Source organism: Myripristis murdjan, chromosome 13 (assembly GCF_902150065.1).
Source record: "Myripristis murdjan chromosome 13, fMyrMur1.1, whole genome shotgun sequence".
Classification (NCBI taxonomy): domain Eukaryota; kingdom Metazoa; phylum Chordata; class Actinopteri; order Holocentriformes; family Holocentridae; genus Myripristis; species Myripristis murdjan.
Window position 1 is genome coordinate 14483860 of NC_043992.1, and position 19950 is coordinate 14503809.

The window sequence follows — 19950 nt, forward strand, 5'->3', positions numbered from 1 at the left end:
GACAAGTACTCCCAGTGCTCTTCCTCCCTCTCTCCCTCCCTCTCGCTCTACCTCCCTCTATCCCACTCTCCCTCTCTTTTTTCTTGGGGAGGGAGTTGGGTGGAGCCTGGTGATTTCTCCTAAAACACACAGGGACAAATGAGGCCCTGAGCGCCCCGCTAAAAATGAGGCATCCCTGCAGAAGGTTCACGTCTCTTGGGACTTGACAGAGACACACATAAACACACACGTGTGTGCACGTGTTTGGGCATGCAATTACTGGGCTTGTGCAACTACCACAGGGAAGTGCACCTTGACAGAGGGGAGAGGAGGAGCTCACGGTGTTTCAGTGTGTGCCACAGTGTTTGTGTGTGTGTTTGTGCGCGTGCACGTGCACGTCTGTGTGTCAGTGGCCTAGTTACAGCGTAAGGATGAAATTGAAATTGCTGCATCTGTGACAGGTCCTCTACAGGTCCTCTACGTCTGTGTGTGTGTGCATGTGTGTGTGTGTGTGAGAGAGAGAGAGAGAAACAGAGAGTAAGCAAACAGTTTCGGCAGATGTCTTAGATGAAGGACAGCACATTACACGGACATAGTTTAAGCCTGAGCCATGGCCTTGTCATAATTTATAAGACACAAAAGCTAAATTACACACACACACACACACACACACACACACACACACACACACACACACACTACCACTCTAAGACCTCATCACGAAGCAGGAGGATTCATGGATTCTGGTGCCTAGAGTTCTGTAGCAGGTTGAAAATATGGCAGAGCAGCTGGTATGTGAAAGTCACTGGCCACAACTCAATGCACTTCAGGCTGCAGTAACACCATTCATTTTTAGATGCTAGGTGTGGGTTTTACGGCTCTGAAGATACAGAGAGTCATGGACATACACAAAAACACACAAACATGAGGACACAAATGCATCTATATATTATGATTCCATTTATTTAACACAAAAATGTATTTTATTCCATTGCATTCTCATCTACACTAGCTACATCTTAAACACATTTCATCCATCTCCCAGCTTTACATTACCATCATACCTCACCATACAAAAGCCATGTAATCATATTAAAAGGTGAACTTGTTAAGCATTCTGGCTGAAGCCACACATTCTCTGGTCATTTTCAACCATCCATCTGTCACTCATCAATCACTACCCACCCCTATCATAACTGTGACAGGCTGTCAGATCCCTGGTGTGCTCTCACAATCTACATCCTACCAATGTTCATGCACACTTGTATATGTAAATGTGCACACACACACACACACACACACACACACACACACACACACACACACACACACACACACACAGATACACAGACACAAACACACACACAGGCAGAGGCATATGCAAAAACAATTGAACAGCAGTTTGCTTTCAGCACAATGGCTACAGCTCTGTCTGAGCAGCATTGGCTTGTTTCAGGACCAAGGACAGCACCAGGCATTTGCATTGTATGTCTGCTAAAGCGCTTAATTCTTCTTTTGTCCTCCAGTCTTCAGTGAGCCTACATTGCCAAAAAAGAATAAAAAAAGAACATCCCCAGTCACTACAAAGAACAGCAATGATGCAGCTTACAAAGCTATTGTAGTCATCTAGGATTCATAAACACACATTAAATATACATATATATGATAATATATTAAATAAGACTAAATGTTTGGCCTCCATGTCCCTTGCCTTAAGAAATGTATTATGAGTCATATTCCAGCTTATATGAGAAGGAGCTTGCTGCAGCCTAATGATGCCAGAACAGACATAGCTGGACAGGCATAAGGCAGGGAGACCTCCTCTCCTATCACTGCTAGCCCATCATTACCACCTTAGTAGGGTGACAGACTTTGCAGCATCTGCCGGCAGACTGGACCAATGCCAGGGAAGCTGACACAGGTAATGGAACACGCAACAACCACAAGTAAATAACGTGCCTTTTATCAAGAATGATGTTTTTTAAATGCATTAGATGTATTTTAAACTCCCACGCAGCCACAAGTGCTGTGTGAGTGTATAGGTCTATGAGTGCTGAAATTAGAAGTTGCACATGTTGGTTATGTGGTTATGTTTTTATGCATCGCGGTTGTACAAAAGCAATGGCATGTGTGCTTGTTTATTTGTTTGTGGGCGTACGGGAGTGTTTGGGTGTATAGGTATTGAGCTCTGCCAGCTCCTGTTCAGGCTGTAAGTGGATAGCATATGGAATAACAACTGTTGCCTTCATGGGGAAATGGACAGATTAATTGAAATTGAGCACAGATAGGAGAACAGACATACAAGTGATGAGCACTTAACACGATCATCAAGGCAGAATCACACAGGGACTGTGTGTCTGAGTGTGTTTGCGTGCGTCAGGCTTTGAGAGTATACAGACTAATGAAGAAAATAACAATTACAGCTTGACTAATATGTGCATACTACCAGACCTGTACCTGTGGATAATGCTCAACCTGGCAAACCATTAGTGCTAATGCAGTGCTAATAGTTTCCCATAACACTGCATGTGTGTGAACCAGTAATAAAGAGCATCTGTTGCTGTCCTTGGTCCTGAAACTGCACAAGCCTTATGCAGTTTCAATAGACCTTTTTCACAGCAGCCATTTTGACTTGAAAAGGTAAACACAGCTGTTACTAATGACACTAATTAAGGTTCTGTTTCTGTTTTTTAGGTGTAACAGCACCAAGGGCCTGGTTCACTAGCACACTTTAATAGAACACAGCCTTAAATAACGTTATTAATGACACCTGTGTTTACCTTGTGTCATGTCAAAATGGCTGCTGTGATCACTTACAGACATGTTGCATTTTGAATTTCTCTCATAGCATGTTAAGAAGTGCCGTGACACAACCTGCCTGTTAGCCAGCCTTTCTCTGTCTGAGTGTCCATTATAAAAGCCTGTATTCATCTTAGTGTGCTCCAATTGCCAAGTGTGAAGATTTATGTGAGCCACAGAGGCAAAGATCTGCAACTTCCTCTCTGACCCTCTCTCGTCTCATTCTTCCTCTAATTCTCTCCACATTCTTCCTCTGATCATTTCCTCTGAGGTCAGCCAGACCCAGCTGGTGGAGAAGGACAGGTCACACGTTATCTGCTCAACCCTTTTCTACTGATCAGTGTGCATGCGTGTGTGTTTCTGGTGTATGTGCCATCTCCCAGCGTTGAAAAATGGGAGGCCGTGCTCTGGCGAGATTGGAGAGGAGGCAAGTGATTGGAGAAAAAGAGGAGAAAGTAAAGGAGAGGAAGAGTGAAGTGGTGGCAGATGGGGTCCTTTGAAAATCCCGGAGAGCACTTGGCTGTGTGTGAATAAATGGTGTATACGCCGTGTAGGCTGTGATAGCAAAACACCAAGGCACCACAGAAAGAGGCTGGCACAGCACTTAAAACTTCTGACGAGATTGATAATCCCAAAGAAGTAGTCATCCACTCTTTTCCTTTCCTTTCCTTTCCTTTCCTTTCCTTTCCTTTCCATCCCTTTCCTTTTTTCCCTTTAATTTCCCCAAACACAGCTCAAATACACTCTGGAGATTCTAACTTAATTCTGCAAAAAGTACTCTGGCCTTGCCTCTGATCAAATAATCTCTACTCTCTCTCCTCTCTCTCTCTATTTCTTCCTGCCAATCCACCACTGTCTCTCTCTTTCTTCTTTACACTTTGTAGGGCAAATCAATAGGCCTTGGCTGTCTGAATATCTGCTGCCAAGTATGGTCAGCAATGACCACTCAGAGAAGCAAGGAAAGAAAAAAAAAAAACAGAAGCGAAAGAAGGCAAGACACCCACTCACTATCTGGTGCATTCAGTTCAGTCTTCAACTGAACTACATGCTTGTATACACTGTGACTGCACACATACACCCCCGCCCTCCCTCCACGATTTCCATCTAAAAAGACAAGAGGGTTGGAGGAGACAAAAATACATGAGGTAGAACAAAAAGAGGCAGATATATAGAGTAAGCGGAGAGACGGGGGAAGATGTAAGTGTAGGCCACGGTGGAATACAAATATCTTAGATAAGCACGCTGCAATGAGATCTGATAATAGCTTTCAGGGACAAAACTTTTTCCAATACAGCCTTGCCGTGTCTGTATGTTTGAAAAAGGGCAAGAAAAAAAAAAAAAACACCCACTCATGACAACTCATAAAAAACGGGAAAAAATAAAAAATAAAAGGTATGATTAGTCATTATAGGAAAAACAGCCTGTCCTCACTAAAAACAAAGTTCAGTATTCTATGAGGAGATGCTGTGCGGTATCTACGGCTGACAGTAACACACACACACATGCACACACACACACACACACACACACACACATACGCATGCTGAAGGCTTGCAGCGGCGCTTCATTTTGATCTAGTATCAGTAATCGCAGGATCACAGCGGTACTGCTTCTCCTCCTTGTTTGAAGAAGATAGCTCACACTTATCCACACTGAGTCATAGTCCTCTATCCTCTGTGTCTTGATGGCTGTAGAGCTGCATTGGGATCATCCGCTTGGCGCTCTTCCACCACCGCTAACACTTAGCCCAGCCCGCTTTTCACAGGGAGAGGGGCTGTGCTGAGATCAGTGCAGGTCTGAAAGCGGCACACTGAGCCGTGTTCGTGGGATCTGTGATGTTCCCGCCTTGGTCACAGCGGGCCGAGCAGGATTTGTGGCGCATCCTGTGTCACCAGCTTGGTCGGGGATTTACAGAGCACTCCCATAATGCACTTCCTCTCTCCTATGGGGGGACGTAAATCTGCCTCTTGTTTTGTTACCCCCTTTTTTTATTTGCTAATAGGATCCTCAACCAGCTATCCTCTGTGCTTTCTTTATCCATTCTTTCTCTTACGCCAACACACGCACGCATGCACATACACGCACGCAAGTCCACTACATACACTCATACAACACTTTAAATCATGACTGTGTCAATTAATCCTACAGATTCACACTAGCTATGGTCGAAAGCTTGTTACTAAGTAAGAGCACAGCCTCCTCCACAGACCGAAAATCCCATTCTACTTATTTGCATGTTTACTGACAGAAAAAAAAAATGTACAGTGTGTTTATCTGGAAAATAATAAAGCTGCAAAAGGTTCCACCAACAAAGAGTCGCACAGTGGGTAGCTGAATTAAAATACATTGTGCTGATAATGAGCTATCTAAATTCATAGTTCATATTGCCTGAAATTACACAAAAGCGGGACTCTGGGCAGCACTGGCAAAAGCTCTATGTCGCTTTCTGTTCCGCAGCCAGAAGATTCTCCCCATCGAGCAGAGACACAGTCGGTCCTGGAGAAATCGTTTGAGCCTCAGCATGTATCTCTGAATGCAATAATTCCTTTGTAAACAACATTGCCTCCTTGCCCATTTTTGCATACTTGGCGGCTGTCAACATGTTGGCTGCACTTTATCACTCTCTGGTGTGTGCACAGGCAAACCCATGCACACACCTACACCCACAAACATACACGGAGATGTTAATGCTTCAAGCTCTGATCACTGACAACTCTGAAGCACAGTTTAAGAACATGCACACAAGCATAAAGGCACACACACACACAAACACACACACACACACACACACACACACACACACACACTCTGACAGTCTGAATGGATGACTTGAGGGTGACTGTGATTAAAGGAAGTTGCACATCCACGTTTTCCTGGAATGAAACGGTGGCTAAACAGGAAATGACAGGAGTAGCGGTGCTTCAAAGTTATCTGGAAAACAGCTTTCGCATATTGGCGTTCCGGAGGCGGATCCTACACTGCACTTGACACGGACGCACCATTTCACCTGTCATTTGGAAAATTAAAGAGGAAAAACAGATACCAAGGAGAAAAATAGGGAACGCGCTGGGTTTGTTGTTTTTTATGAGTTCCGCTTCGTGCCAATCGGGATGGGAAATAGGAAAAGCAGCAAGGGTCAGCGTAGCAACAGATATGAGATAGACCTATCTGAGACACAATTGACTCTTATTTTCTCCTGAATTTAGCTGCACTGTACGATAGCCCAGGGGACTCAATTAGAACCATGGTGTGCTCAGTTTTTCCACCCCCATTGACTTGGCAGTAATTTGTTTACTTCACAGCCAAGCACTGAATGAAAAAAAAAAAAATGCTTCCTGAGTGTGCAACCATTATGTAGTCTCCTGCTGAACAATGTGTATGCTATAGTCTGAGACCATAACTTTGTGTGGAAATTCTGAATCACACACAGATACACGTACATGCCTATAGCATACAATCTGTGCACATGAATATGCAAGCGCACATGCACTCGGAGCGCACGATAGTCACCCCGTTGTTGCTAGCAGGCAAATCCTATTTAAAAGGAAAATGCATATGGAGCAAAAGCTTGACCTCTGGGCCAGGTCAGGGCCAGCGGCAGGTCTATTAGCATATGTTTTTCTTCCATACAAAACAGAGATTACAGCTGCAGCCAGCCAGCTGAGCAGCAGGGAGTCTTTTTCTCTATGTCAGGAGGCAGGCGGATGAACAGCTTATCACACTTATGGTGCCTCTTGGCTGCCAGACGGAAATGACAGGTGTCACCTTGTTATTTCACTGTCTAAACGCCAGCCCGGGTCCACAGGGAGTTGATTAGTCCATACCTGTTGCCAGATCTACTCGCTTACCCACGGCACATGCCAAGCTCACTAGAGAATAGAGCGGTCCCTCTGCAATGGTAATGGTTGGGCTAAAATTAGCTCACCAGGGGAGAGAAACCGCCGACAGCATGACATGTATTTCTGAAATATGGATATGATTATTATCATATAGAAATTTCTTTGGGGTTCGTTTGTCAAGTGTTTTAGAATTTTAACAAGCTTAGTTGTGTTGCCTGGCTTGATCAGCACTGGGAAAAATTTGGGAAAGATCTGATGACACTTTACTTGGACTGTCTAATTTTGATACTCAACTGACAAGTACACGATCAACAAACTGTCACTTGTCTGTTTGGTGCATCACTACAGACAACTGCATGGAACTATAAGCCAAACCTTTAACATAACCAAAACCCCAAGCATAACCTGCCTATATGACTAACGCTGACCACAACCACAAGATCAACTCTAGCCCAGACCAGTGTTGTAGTAGAGGATATATGGAGGAACACAGAGAATACCCACTTCATTCCCTGACTATTTACAGTATGCCCACCTATCTGTCAAATAGCCATGGAAATATACAGAGCAGTATACCCACTTTCTCCTCGGTGATCTACCCACCCACCTAGAAGTATACTAACTTCATCAACTATCACCACATTTCTGGACCAGACACTGAATTTATGCACTTCTCCTACTCCTCACGAGTATCACTTGAAACTCTGTGACTTTTAGTCACTCGTTGAAGTCACTTAACTGAAGTGAAGCTGAGTATCAACACTGGACAATTCAAATCAAGTGTGCCCAAAGAATCTCTTCTGCAAACACAAAACCTGACAGTGAAGGTGGGTTTTTACATCTAGTGCACTTTTTCAACTGGACTATGCATTTAAATTCAGAAAACACACATCTGTCTCACAGGCCAGACATCCAATGTCACCACTCTATGTATATCAATCCAAGGCGCTCCTTTTCATTTATAATCACACATGACCCAGACCACCGACTCCACCAGTAATTCACTCCCCTTCTATATGGTCACAGCTATAGACTACCCATGTGCAGGAGGGCCTGTTTTAACAAGAGTAATGTTTCTACAGCCACACAAGCTTTAAATAAGTAACAAGTAACCTCTTTTAGTTATAAAAATCTAGTCTGTGGTGTATGCAGTGTTAATCCATGTCTTTGTTTCTGTTGTGCGACCTGTGTTATTAAGTGTTCTTTGTTCTCTCTGTATAATTCTGTATGTTTTAACTGTTTGGTGTTATGAATGCACCTACTGTGGCAAACCATTTCTCCTTTGAGGTCAAATAAACTATCTATCTATCTATCTATCTATCTATCTATCTATTCAGTGTGTGCTTTAAGGGACTGGAGGACCACAGGGGCTACCCCAGGGCAGGTCTGGACAGGCAGTTGGGACTGGATGTAACAACATCACACCTCCCAGCTCTGCTTCAAACCACCCAACCTTAAGACTTACAACAATCTTTGGAATGTTCTACATGACCCCCAGATTAAATTCCTACAATAAATAACACTTGTAATCTTTTACCAGTCCAAAATGTAACGAGACAAGGCCTATAACCATATCACAAAACTACAAGTCCCTATAGGATTATTATAGCAATGTTATGGTAGGCGATTAACCGTCGCCATAAAGTATAAGGGCACAATAAACTCAGTATTTGAGCACCGCAGAGACACTTTAAGACCCCCTATGAATATTACAGTGACACCATAAGATATAAAAACATACCCTAAAGTACTATTGGGTCTACTGGGACTATAGGACTAAAAAAAAGTCACAATTAACTACCTCAGATTCACTCTTGGTACCTGACGAAATAATATAGGAATTTAATAGCTCAGGAATTCGTCGTTAGGGAGGCACGTCAGGAACAAGACCGATAATCAGTGTCAGAACGATCAGCATGTATGAGATGGATATTTCCCTGCACACACAGCTTCTCTGGCCACAGCCTTCTCCCCTTATAATAAACCCGTCGCGCACTCACAGATGCGCACCAGGCAGAGCGCAAGTTGCCCTTCACCTACCGTACCTTTGCCGGTGTGAGTGGCGCTCAGCCCCAGAGCCACTACAGCCAAGACGCCGGCTATTCTCAGCATCTTCTCGGTGGAAATTCAGCCAGGAGAAGGGAGGGACAGCGACGACCTCTTTCCTCTTCTCTCCCCTCTCTCTCTCTCTCTCTCTTCTCTCTCTTCTCTCTCTCCTTCTCCTTTCCGCCCTCTCCCTCTTATTCAACGCCTCAGGTTCTCTCCCCTCTATTCAAGCTGTGCAAAACAGTTCACTGATATGTGGGACAAGGCAGGGAGCCTGGAGTAGCTGGAAGAGGACCCGGGGTATCCGCACAGCACCGCAGCGTCCGCGTCGCACCGCAGGTTGTGTGGATGGTCGACGCACCAACTAAAGTGGTTTCTGCTGAGATGGGACCGGAGAGCAGCGCACCCCGGGACCAGACCGACCGACGTCACAGGGAGGAGAGAGAGATGGATTCAGGCGCCTTTTTCTCATCCCCCGCCCTCCTCTCTCTCCTCCTCCTCCTCTACCTCCTCCCATCTCCTGTCTCTGGAGCATCCCAGCCCACTCATACTGTCCATAATTCCGCCGGGCTGAGGAGGGATAATGCATCCCGTAATGACAAATACTTTGATAAGCATGCTTGGGGGCCACAAAAGGCACAGAGCGATGTTTAAAGTGGCCCCACAAGCCAAGCCCTTACAAAAATAACGATGGTAATCTATATTACGTTTTAGGAGGGCAATACAAATAACAAAAGAAAAATACCATCCGGTTACTTTAAGTCAAAACCTTATTAAAGCCCTAAAGTAAAAGGAAGGGGAAGGGAAGCAAGAATACCGTGAATTACCATAAAGTCAGGCCATTATAATCTGACTAATGACTATCACAGATAGGGATATTATAATGATACCACAGAAATTAAAGAATACCATGAAGTACTGTAAAGTCTCTGAACTCGCTATAATACCACAGGCAGACTACTCCATGTAAGAATATCATAGAAATATTACAGTAATTTTTCGTCAGGGATTGCCTGAGGATGCAATTACATCCTTATGAAGCAGTTTTAATTTATCATGAACGCTTTAACAGAAATAGCATGTTATGTAGGCCAATCTACCCTGGTCTTTACTTGATAATATTTCTCAATTCACCTTTTTTCTCCAACAAACAAACAAACAAATAGAACATTTTTGTGTTTCTTATTGTAGCCAGTGATATTTCAGGATCAGAATTGTTTGAGCCTGGGGATTTGAGATGGCCTTTGGGAAAGTGGGAAAGAAGGCTGAATTAGATCAATGTTAACATGATTGGCATGCTGTAATACATCTCCAGCGTTTATCTTAGCATGCAACATGTAAACCTGGCGTAAAACTTCAAGCCGTCTCATTTTCATCATGTTACTGAGTGAAAATACAATATCTCTGAGCTGCACTTTGCCAGAGAGAAGCAGATTGTTTTCCATGTTGGCAGAAACCTCCTCATTTCATTCCTCAACTGCCTGTAATGTGTGTGTGTATGTGTGTGTGTGTGTGTGTGTGTGTGTGTGTGTGTGTGTGTGTGTGTGTGTGTGAGAGAGAGAGAGAGAGAGAGAGAGAGAGAGAGAGAGAGAGAGAGAGAGATTGTATGAGTTTTGCATGCTTTTTTGGTTATAGTACTGGGCGACAGGATAAATAATAACTTTTTCAATTTTCCTGAGTAGCCTATCTCAAAGGAACTTTTCTCTTGGACTATCTCTGCTGGTTAAGGATTATTCTGGGAGGCAGAGAAAATATTGCCGGTGTTATCTATAGTGCAAAAAAATAATACAAACAGATGACAATGCATAGATTTGAATCCACACCATCCAGTGATGAAATTAAATTTGATTTCCACTGTGAAATGACCTTAGAGGTGTATAGCCTACAAAAAGGTTTACTCAGGCTTATGGACAAAAAGGCAAGTGGTTCTCAGTATGGGGACTGTGGAGCGCAAGAGGCCTCCCAGAAACCCAGAACAGCTTACTTTCAAACCAATAGAAATGATCCAGTTGGAGTATATTTAATCATGGCTTTTCTAATCATAGTTTTCATTCTCATTACTATTATCTCCATGCAGACAATTATGAAAAACAACAAAAATCCTCTCGTATCAGTCTGTAGGATGAAAACATTAGAGAAACCCTGACTTAGAGCAGTATATCCCCCAACATGGTTAGGCTATACAACACACGCAGCCACAAATCCTCCCCAAATTGTACCCATTAATCAGAGAAAGCAAATACAATAACATGAAAACGCTGTGCAAGAAATAACTAATCTTAATCTAGCAGCGCAAGTCACCTGGGAGCTTAGCAGTGTGGGTTATTCTCCACCTTTAATAGGAATTTCTAAATGAGTGAATATACAGCACCTGAAAAAATGAACACTTTCCTATTTCACCAAGACTATTCTCTCTGAAAAATTATAACCCGCTGCAAATGGCCAATTTTTGTTAGGATTCGGTTTCTGCCCTCGAGGTTTTGATACTTTTCATTACTGACACACATTATGCCCACTAGGCTACCATATCCACCCCCCTGGGAACACTGAATTGCAAGCTATAATCCAAATGTGATATCACACAGCGTCTGTCTGCCTGTTCAATGCCAAAAGGAAAATTGCAATAAAAAAAAATAAAAAAAAGTTCATGCATTACACCTGTGTGTGTGTGATTTTGATAGAGTGACACAGTGAGCAAGCTATTTGTCTCTTGAGAGCATTTCACTTTTGGAAGATATTAGTGACATATATTAAGGCTGGCCATTTTCACTGTGGGTTGCTAAATGATGACAGAAACAATAATATTAGTGTCAAAGAAGAAGATGAGGGTAGCAGTTTAAAAAATGATTATAATGTAGTGCACTGGTAATATAGCTGTGTAGCTCTGCTGTGAGGGCTGTCACAGTTTGACTTGACTCTGCTAATACAAGTTCACTCTGATTAGGGATTTACTTTTTTCTTTTTAGATTTTTTTAAAAGGGCCTCTGCCAGTTAGTTCTCACCCAGCCTGGTGATGAGCCATCTACTGTAGATGCTCCTGAGTAGTTCAAATTATTGACATCTTGAAAATGTCACACAAGGCCCCATGTGCTCATAAAACAGCTGCAGCAATCACAATGACCTGCAGTGCCCAAATCGGATTAACTTCGAGAAGAAAGTTTGATTATAAGGTCATTGCACTGTAATGAAGTAGATATAATAATTTTGTTTCATATTGATTTTTTTTTTTCCAGCAAAATCTCAAGGCAGCGCTGCAGCTCATTCTACATCCATTTATGAACCCCTCCTGCCGAGCTGTGCTGTACTAATGACTCACCCTCGGTGTACCTGGGTGACATTTCAGATTGCTCAACAAGGAACCTTTTGTCAGCAAGCAGGCTTACAGACAGTCTGCAAGAACCTGATGGATTATAGATTTTAGACACTTAGCAAAGAATTATGAGTTCCAATAAGTACGCCAGTAGAATAAGATTATATTCTTCGATCAGCAGCAATACAGCAGATAGCAGACAAGACGGTAAGGTGACTAAAAAGATATTGCCAGGACAGAAATTATATTCCTGTGTTGAGTTTTAGGATACAGAAAGACTTTTTTTTTTTTCCCCAAAGGTCATTCTCCATATGGTCTATTGACACATTTACAAAGTACTTCACACATATTGATGCCTCCTCATTGTTGCCATGTGCAGTGTATGAGACCGATGAGCAGTGCTGGGGATTAACTAATTACGTGTCATTATATTGCAAATGTAATTGTAATTGATTACAGTTTCTGAGACGGAAAAATGTAATTAATAACAGTTACTAATCAAACAGTTGATGATTACTGAGGGTATAAATCTAAATATATTCTTTACAGTGAAAAGCTGTGAGAGTATGACTTTCACTCTGCTGCTTTGCATCTTTTTGCCGTGCAGGAATGCCCTCTTTTGGCAGATTTCCAACAAAGCTCTTGGGACATATTTGAGTGCAACACCATCAAGGGTAGGGAACCGTCTCTCTGTCTGGACAGGCTCCGCTCATTTAGAGTTTTTTGACTGGCTGTCTTGTTTGAATTTGCATGGCCTCTCGTCTGCCAATCAAACCAGCCGACCAGCTGACCCAGTCAAAGCGGTTTGTTGTTTGTGATCGACTGACTTGTGATTTGTTTTGGTGGTTGTGCATAAGAATCGAAACATTCTGAATTCTTAATCCAAGTTATACTGAAGAACTTTGAATAAAGAGTCTTACAGCCAGTGTTGAATACTGCTGTAAAGTTTACACTGCCTAGTCTAAACTCTTGTTTTTGCCAAGTTTAAAGAAGTCTGTTAGAAAAGTAACCAGATGTAATAAGTTAGATTACTTTGATGAAGTAACTGAAATTGTTACATTACTTATTACCTTTTTAACAGCGTAACTAGTAATCTGTAACCTATTGCATTTCAAAAGGAATCTTCCCAATACTGCCGAAAAGCAAGGTTTCATTGATATACTCACAGCCAACAAATGCCCAATTAAGAATGCTGTTATACCCACATATACGCACACGCACACACACACACACACACACACACACACACACTGCTTTAATCAAGTTTTTGAACCAAGCAGATCAGTTCCGGCGTCTCTGTACACACAAAGTCTGATATACACTGATAGTACAAATTACCAGCGACATTTACTTTTTTCATGAAGCACATTGTTGAGGTGAGTCCAAGTACAAGCCATTATCTCTCATTGATTTCCCTCATTAGAGGTTAACCAATCACAGATGAGGAGATGGAGATAATGACAAACTGATGAGCTGGAGTGGGACTTGTAAACTTTGAGACAAGTGAGATTTAGACTGCAACTCAATTTCAGGAGGAGGTCCCTAATATTTTGTTCCTTCTGTATATAGCAAAGCACGCGCACGCACACACACACACACACACACACACACACCTTAACTTGATCATTTACTGAACACATGGGGAGAACAATAAGCTCTTCTTCATTGCCAAAACCAATGGTCCATTGTGCTATTCTGTATATAATAATATGGAGATGTGGATATCTTGCATGTTCCTTTTCTGTTAAGGTTCATTTGAACCCTTAACATGTTCATATATAGAACTGAATTCTGCAAATTGCAAGATCAAAAAAAAAAAAAAAAAAATATATATATATACACAGTACAGGCCAAAAGTTTGGACACACCTTCTCATTCAAAGCGTTTTCTTTATTTTCATGACTATTTACACTGTAGATTCTCACTGAAGGAATCAAAACTATGAATGAACACATGTGGAGTTATGTACTTAACAAAAAAAGGTGAAATAACTGAAAACATGTTTATATTCTAGTTTCTTCAAAATAGCCACCCTTTGCTCTGATAACTGCTCTGCACACTCTTGGCATTCTCTCGATGAGCTTCAAGAAGTAGTCACCTGAAATGGTTTTCACTTCACAGGTGTGCCTTATCAGGGTTAATTAGTGGAATTTCTTGCTTTATCAATGGGGTTGGGACCATCAGTTGTGTTGTGCAGAAGTCAGGTTACTACACAGCCGACAGCCCTATTGGACAACTGTTAAAATTCATATTATGGCAAGAACCAATCAGCTAACTAAAGAAAAACGAGTGGCCATCATTACTTTAAGAAATGAAGGTCAGTCAGTCCGGAAAATTGCAAAAACTTTAAATGTGTCCCCAAGTGGAGTCGCAAAAAACCATCAAGCGCTACAACAAAACTGGCACACATGAGGACCGACCCAGGAAAGGAAGACCAAGAGTCACCTCTGCTTCTGAGGACAAGTTCATCCGAGTCACCAGCCTCAGAAATCGCAAGTTAACAGCAGCTCAGATCAGAGACCAGATAAATGCCACACAGAGTTCTAGCAGCAGACCCATCTCTAGAACAACTGTTAAGAGGAGACTGCGCCAATCAGGCCTTCATGGTCAAATAGCTGCTAGGAAACCACTGCTAAGGAGAGGCAACAAGCAGAAGAGATTTGTTTGGGCCACGAAACACAAGGAATGGACATTAGACCAGTGGAAATCTGTGCTTTGGTCTGATGAGTCCAAATTTGAGATCTTTGGTTCCAACCGCCGTGTCTTTGTGAGACGCAGAAAAGGTGAATGGATGGATTCCACATGCCTGGTTCCCACTGTGAAGCATGGAGGAGGAGGTGTGATGGTGTGGGGGTGTTTTGCTGGTGACACTGTTGGGGATTTATTCAAAATTGAAGGCACACTGAACCAGCATGGCTACCACAGCATCCTGCAGCGACATGCCATCCCATCCGGTTTGCGTTTAGTTGGACCATCATTTATTTTTCAACAGGACAATGAGCCCAAACACACCTCCAGGCTGTGTAAGGGCTATTTGACCAAGAGGGAGAGTGATGGAGTGCTGCGGCAGAGGACCTGGCCTCCACAGTCACCGGACCTGAACCCAATCCAGATGGTTTGGGGTGAGCTGGACCGCAGAGTGAAGGCAAAGGGGCCAACAAGTGCTAAACACCTCTGGAAACTCCTTCAAGACTGTTGGAAAACCATTTCAGGTGACTACCTCTTGAAGCTCATCCAGAGAATGCCAAGAGTGTGCAAAGCAGTAATCAGAGCAAAGGGTGGCTATTTTGAAGAAACTAGAATATAAAACATGTTTTCAGTTATTTCACCTTTTTTGTTAAGTACATAACTCCACATGTGTTCATTCATAGTTTTGATTCCTTCAGTGAGAATCTACAATGTAAATAGTCATGAAAATAAAGAAAACGCATTGAATGAGAAGGTGTGTCCAAACTTTTGGCCTGTACTGTGTATATATATATATATATATATATAGATATAGATATAGATATAGATATAGATATATAGATATAGATATATATATAGATATATAAATTTGTGCACAACAATATTTATTGGATTTGTAGACTGGATTCAGAATGAACAATACCATGTAAAGTGCAGTAATATAAGAAATATATAATATACAGTTTTATCTGTTTACTACAAATTATGCACATTTTACACTGTAACAAACCATTTTGCAAATCACACGGAATTCACAACATGTAATCAAAATCACTTGTTTTTCAAATGTACATTTTTGGTTGAATCTCCCACCATATAACGTTCTGCTCCTGCAGCTAAAGTTATCAACATTCGTGAACCACAGAACTGATGACTGGCTGTGAAAAGCAAATGTTTCCTGGGGGACTATTTCCGGCAGAGAAACCGTTCCACTCTGCCCAATTTCAAAAAGCCATCAAAACACAACAGTGCTGCTGCACTGCTGCAAGTCCTCAAGACCATATTTAAGGAAAACGAATGTGGACGACTTTATTACGGTGATGGAAAACTGGTGTGAAGAAAGTTTGAAGTCTCTGAAAGTTCATTTTTGTATTGTAGTGGCATGAATGGAAACCAATGGCCTGATAAAAGGTAGAAAAAATTATATTAGAGCTCTAAAATACTGCTTGCTTTTGGAGACGATAAGCAGAAACTTGAAATATATACATTTTGTAGATATTATACTCAAAATGCAAAATCACAATCTCTTTAAGGGGAGAGAGCACTCCAGAAAACACTACTTATTTCCCTTGTTTTGTCAGGAAATGTTGGAGTCTGTTATTTCCATGATGTTTAAAGCTTCTGGTGGTACTCCTTGCTCTTTAACGAGGGTCCCTGTGGGAAATGTCACCAGAAAAATAAGCCAATCAGAATCAGCCATAGTTGTTTTGTGACAACTGGGGCTAGACTTGTCACAACACCAAGGAGGAGGGCAGGGACACCAATACTTGTAGCCAATCAGCAGCCACTCGCTCAACAATAATGAATGAATGTCTCCAAAACGGCATGTTAGATTCCAGGTGCAAGAGAAGCTAAAGTATTTCCTTGCAGTTTTTTTTTTTCCATTTAAATGACAATTGTTTTGGGCAAGAGTTCATTGTATGAAATTGCCGGAAATATTATGAAAATGCCCCCGCCCCCATTTACTGTAACTTGAGGTTGCACAGCAGTTGAAATCCAGATGGCACAGCACTGTGCTTCCTGTCATTCCCCGGGCTGTTCGATGTGTTCCAGGATGATTTCAGCTGCCGGACAGGAGACAGCCCCTAACCCTCATCTTCCAATCGATCGCCTCTGGGCAATCCACCAGTCACCCACTACTAGTCCTCCTCCTCTTATCTGTCACTCAACAGAGAGGTCTCTCGGTCTCAAGCCATAACCCTTCACCTTTTCTGGTTGTCCCATTTCTCATCCCATATCCTTTCTCTTAGTCTCTCTTTGTTCTTTTCCATGCCTCTCTGCTTTTCCTTCCTCTCTATGCCTTGCCTCACCACTCTGCTGTCACCGCATTCAGATCTCTCTATCCGCCCCTCATCCCACCCCAACCCTCCTCCAGTTAGTGTGTGTGACAGAGTGCAGCGCCTCCACATACTCCCACTGACAGCTGGCGTGGGCTGGAGGAGGGGAGGCTGGGGAAAGGAGGGATGAGAGGAGGTAGAGAAAGGCGAAGACATAGACCATCATCCCCCTGGTCTTTCCCCCCAGCTCTTTTTACTGGAAGTGTCGGTGGCAATGCTTTGATGCCGTCTGCAGCATACAGAGGTCTAAAGCTGCAGGAATGCCTTCTGGCCCCATTTTGTCTTCCCTCACTGGCAGAATCCAGGCCACAAGTTACTGTCTCCACCTCCTCACACATTTCTCAGTCCTATTATTGAAAACCGTTTGAAAAAAAAAAAAAAAAATAGGGGAAAATATCATTCCCTCTCCTCAATGAAAATTCACATTCTGTCTCTTGCTACTGTGTTTTAATGTTGTTGTTGTTGTTGTTGTTGTTGTTGTTGTTTTCAGGCTGATTTGTGCTCAACCTAAATTTATTTTTTCTGTCTCCTTCTCATTCCCCTGCCAATATTTAAACACTGAATAGACCCTGACACGTTGGTCTGCAATAATGTTGAAAATCTGTGTAAATACAGGTCCAAAAACAAAGTTGAAACAACATTTGTAGTCATAGATTGCTGCGTCTGCATTGCTTTGTGAAATTGGGACCTAAATATCTTTCTGATATCAGTTCAAAACATTTTCCAAAGCTGTTTTACGAGTTTTTTTTTTTTTTTTCTTACCATGCCATGATATCGTATTGTCAAAAAGTTCTGCTTGTTTGGGTTGATGTTGAACTTGGCACCCTCCTGCGCATTGCAATTTGTTTAAATTTTTGGGTTCTTTCGAGTCTTTAGATGCTGGAGGATGATTTTTTTTTTCCTCTGCCGTTTGGTGCATCCTCTGTTTTCTGTCCACTCTGTAGCCTGGGATTTGTTTTTGTCTGCCTCTCCCTTTCTTTTTTGCTCTGTTTGGGGTCTTTGTGCTGCCTCGCTCTCCACACTCACCCAGGCTGCTGCTCTCCGTGAATAGCAGGCTACCGCTGGTCCAAGACAGACTTGGCTGGAGCTCAATAGGCTTGTTTGTGGGCCTTGGCAGCGATGCTTGCGAACTTGCATGTACCTGCTTAGGTTGGTTTGTAGTGCACTTATGTGGATGAGAATGTGGGTTTGTCAGAGGGTGTGTAAATGTATGTGTGTGTGTGCGTGTGTGTGTGTGTGTGTGCGTGTGTGTGTGTGTGCGTGTGTGTGTGTGTGTGTGTGTGTGTGTGTGTGTTTCCTCCCGTTACCTTGGGGGGAGAGGGTTAGCTGACCGTGACTAGCCTTAGCAGATGCATTCAGACCACAGTCAGACCTCCCCATCCCTCCAGATCTGGGATATCAGATGATATCAGGGATATCACCACTCACTGTCTTTGCTTTCTTTTGGCTATCACTCACACCAGGGCCTTTTGCATTTGCATTTTTCCTGTTCAAAAACTTCTCCATCACTGTCACCGCTACCTGTCGCATGCATCACTAATTCTCTTGTCTAAGTAAATAGGCAATTAGCTACCTGCTGCCACCCACTGACATGGAAGAGTATTACATTACTCTGCACTCGATTACAGCACAGACACTCAACAATGGCATATTATTTGCAGATGATAATTAATTAATTTTCCAAAAAAAAAAAAATTGACCAATTAAGTGAAATTGAATAATTCCCCACGGCACACCTGACAATCTCTCACGGCACACCAGTGTGCCGCAGCACAGTGGTTGAAAATCACTGTACTAAAGAGTTCACAAAAATATATTGATTTTCAAATCTAAATTTTTGGTTGAAACACCCACCTAAAAATGCTGTGCTTTTGGGTCGTCCACATTCCTAACCCACAGAACTGATAATTGTCTGTGTAAAGCAAATGTTTCCCTGGGGTATTTTCCTGGTGGAGAGACCATAACACAACAGTGCTGCTGCTTTTAGGAAAACTGATGAGTACAACTTTATTATGATGATGGAAAACTAATGTGATGAAGTATGAAGTCTCTGAAAGTTTATTTTCATATCTTGGTGGAATGAAAATAGAAACCAATGGCTAGATAAAAGGTAGGAAAAATGATATCAGAGTTCTAAAATACAATTGCTTGCTTTGGGAAAGGATCAGCAGAAAATGAAGTTAATACATTTTATTACATTAAACATGCAAAATCACTGGCATGGTCCTTTTAACATTTTCCCCATGAAAACATATCTAGCCAGTTTCAAACGAATGCAAAAACAAACTGACATGCCTGCACTCCATTTCGCCACGCTTTGTAAAGGCCGTCATACATATAGCCTGTTTAGTAATGTGAAAAACAAAACAGGTAAAATTAATTTGACTTTACTCTCACTAGGGTAATAACTGCACTGTAAAACTGGCATACAGTAGAGACTGCCAAACTATGGTGGAAATATCCATGCAGAGATGTGGATATTTGAAGAACTGTGTGTATTTTCTATTCAGCCTCTCAGCATCCAGCGAGGGCACAGGTAAAGGTCGCATTAAACATATATGGACCTGCTGCAGGGCGGAAACTGCCTCTTCCCCGCTCTCCAATTTATAAAGTCTCATGATTAAGCAAGAATTGGCCTGAGACCTGATCCAAAAGATATGCCTGACCTGACCTTATTTAAAAGGCAAACAATTTTTATGTGCACAGACGTGTAAATGATCTTCAGATTTGAGCTCACATGGAAAGGTTTCATGCTGTTTAATCTTTTTCTCATGTGATACCATCTATACGAGACGTAGCATGACGCATAAGTTTCCGTGATTCAGTGGGACAGAGTGCAAATGAGGTTGTGACTAGAGAAATTATATAGCAGGGTGAAAAGTTAACCTTGCATCTGCAGACTCTGATTGGCTATGGAAGCTGAACACTGTGTACATTTGGCTCATGTGGTTGT

The 19950-nt window shown here is 42.3% G+C and overlaps 1 protein-coding gene across 1 annotated transcript in view; it reads right to left on the reverse strand.

Moving 5' to 3' along the window:
- LOC115370410 (calsyntenin-2) overlaps nucleotides 1-9012 on the reverse strand; it is a 241943-nt gene extending 232931 nt beyond the window's left edge. The window contains exon 1 of the mRNA XM_030067424.1: nucleotides 8663-9012. Coding sequence (XP_029923284.1) covers nucleotides 8663-8729 — 67 coding nt within the window. The 5' untranslated portion in view covers nucleotides 8730-9012. The remainder of the gene's footprint in view (nucleotides 1-8662) is intronic.
- Between the last annotated feature and the right edge of the window lie 10938 nt (nucleotides 9013-19950).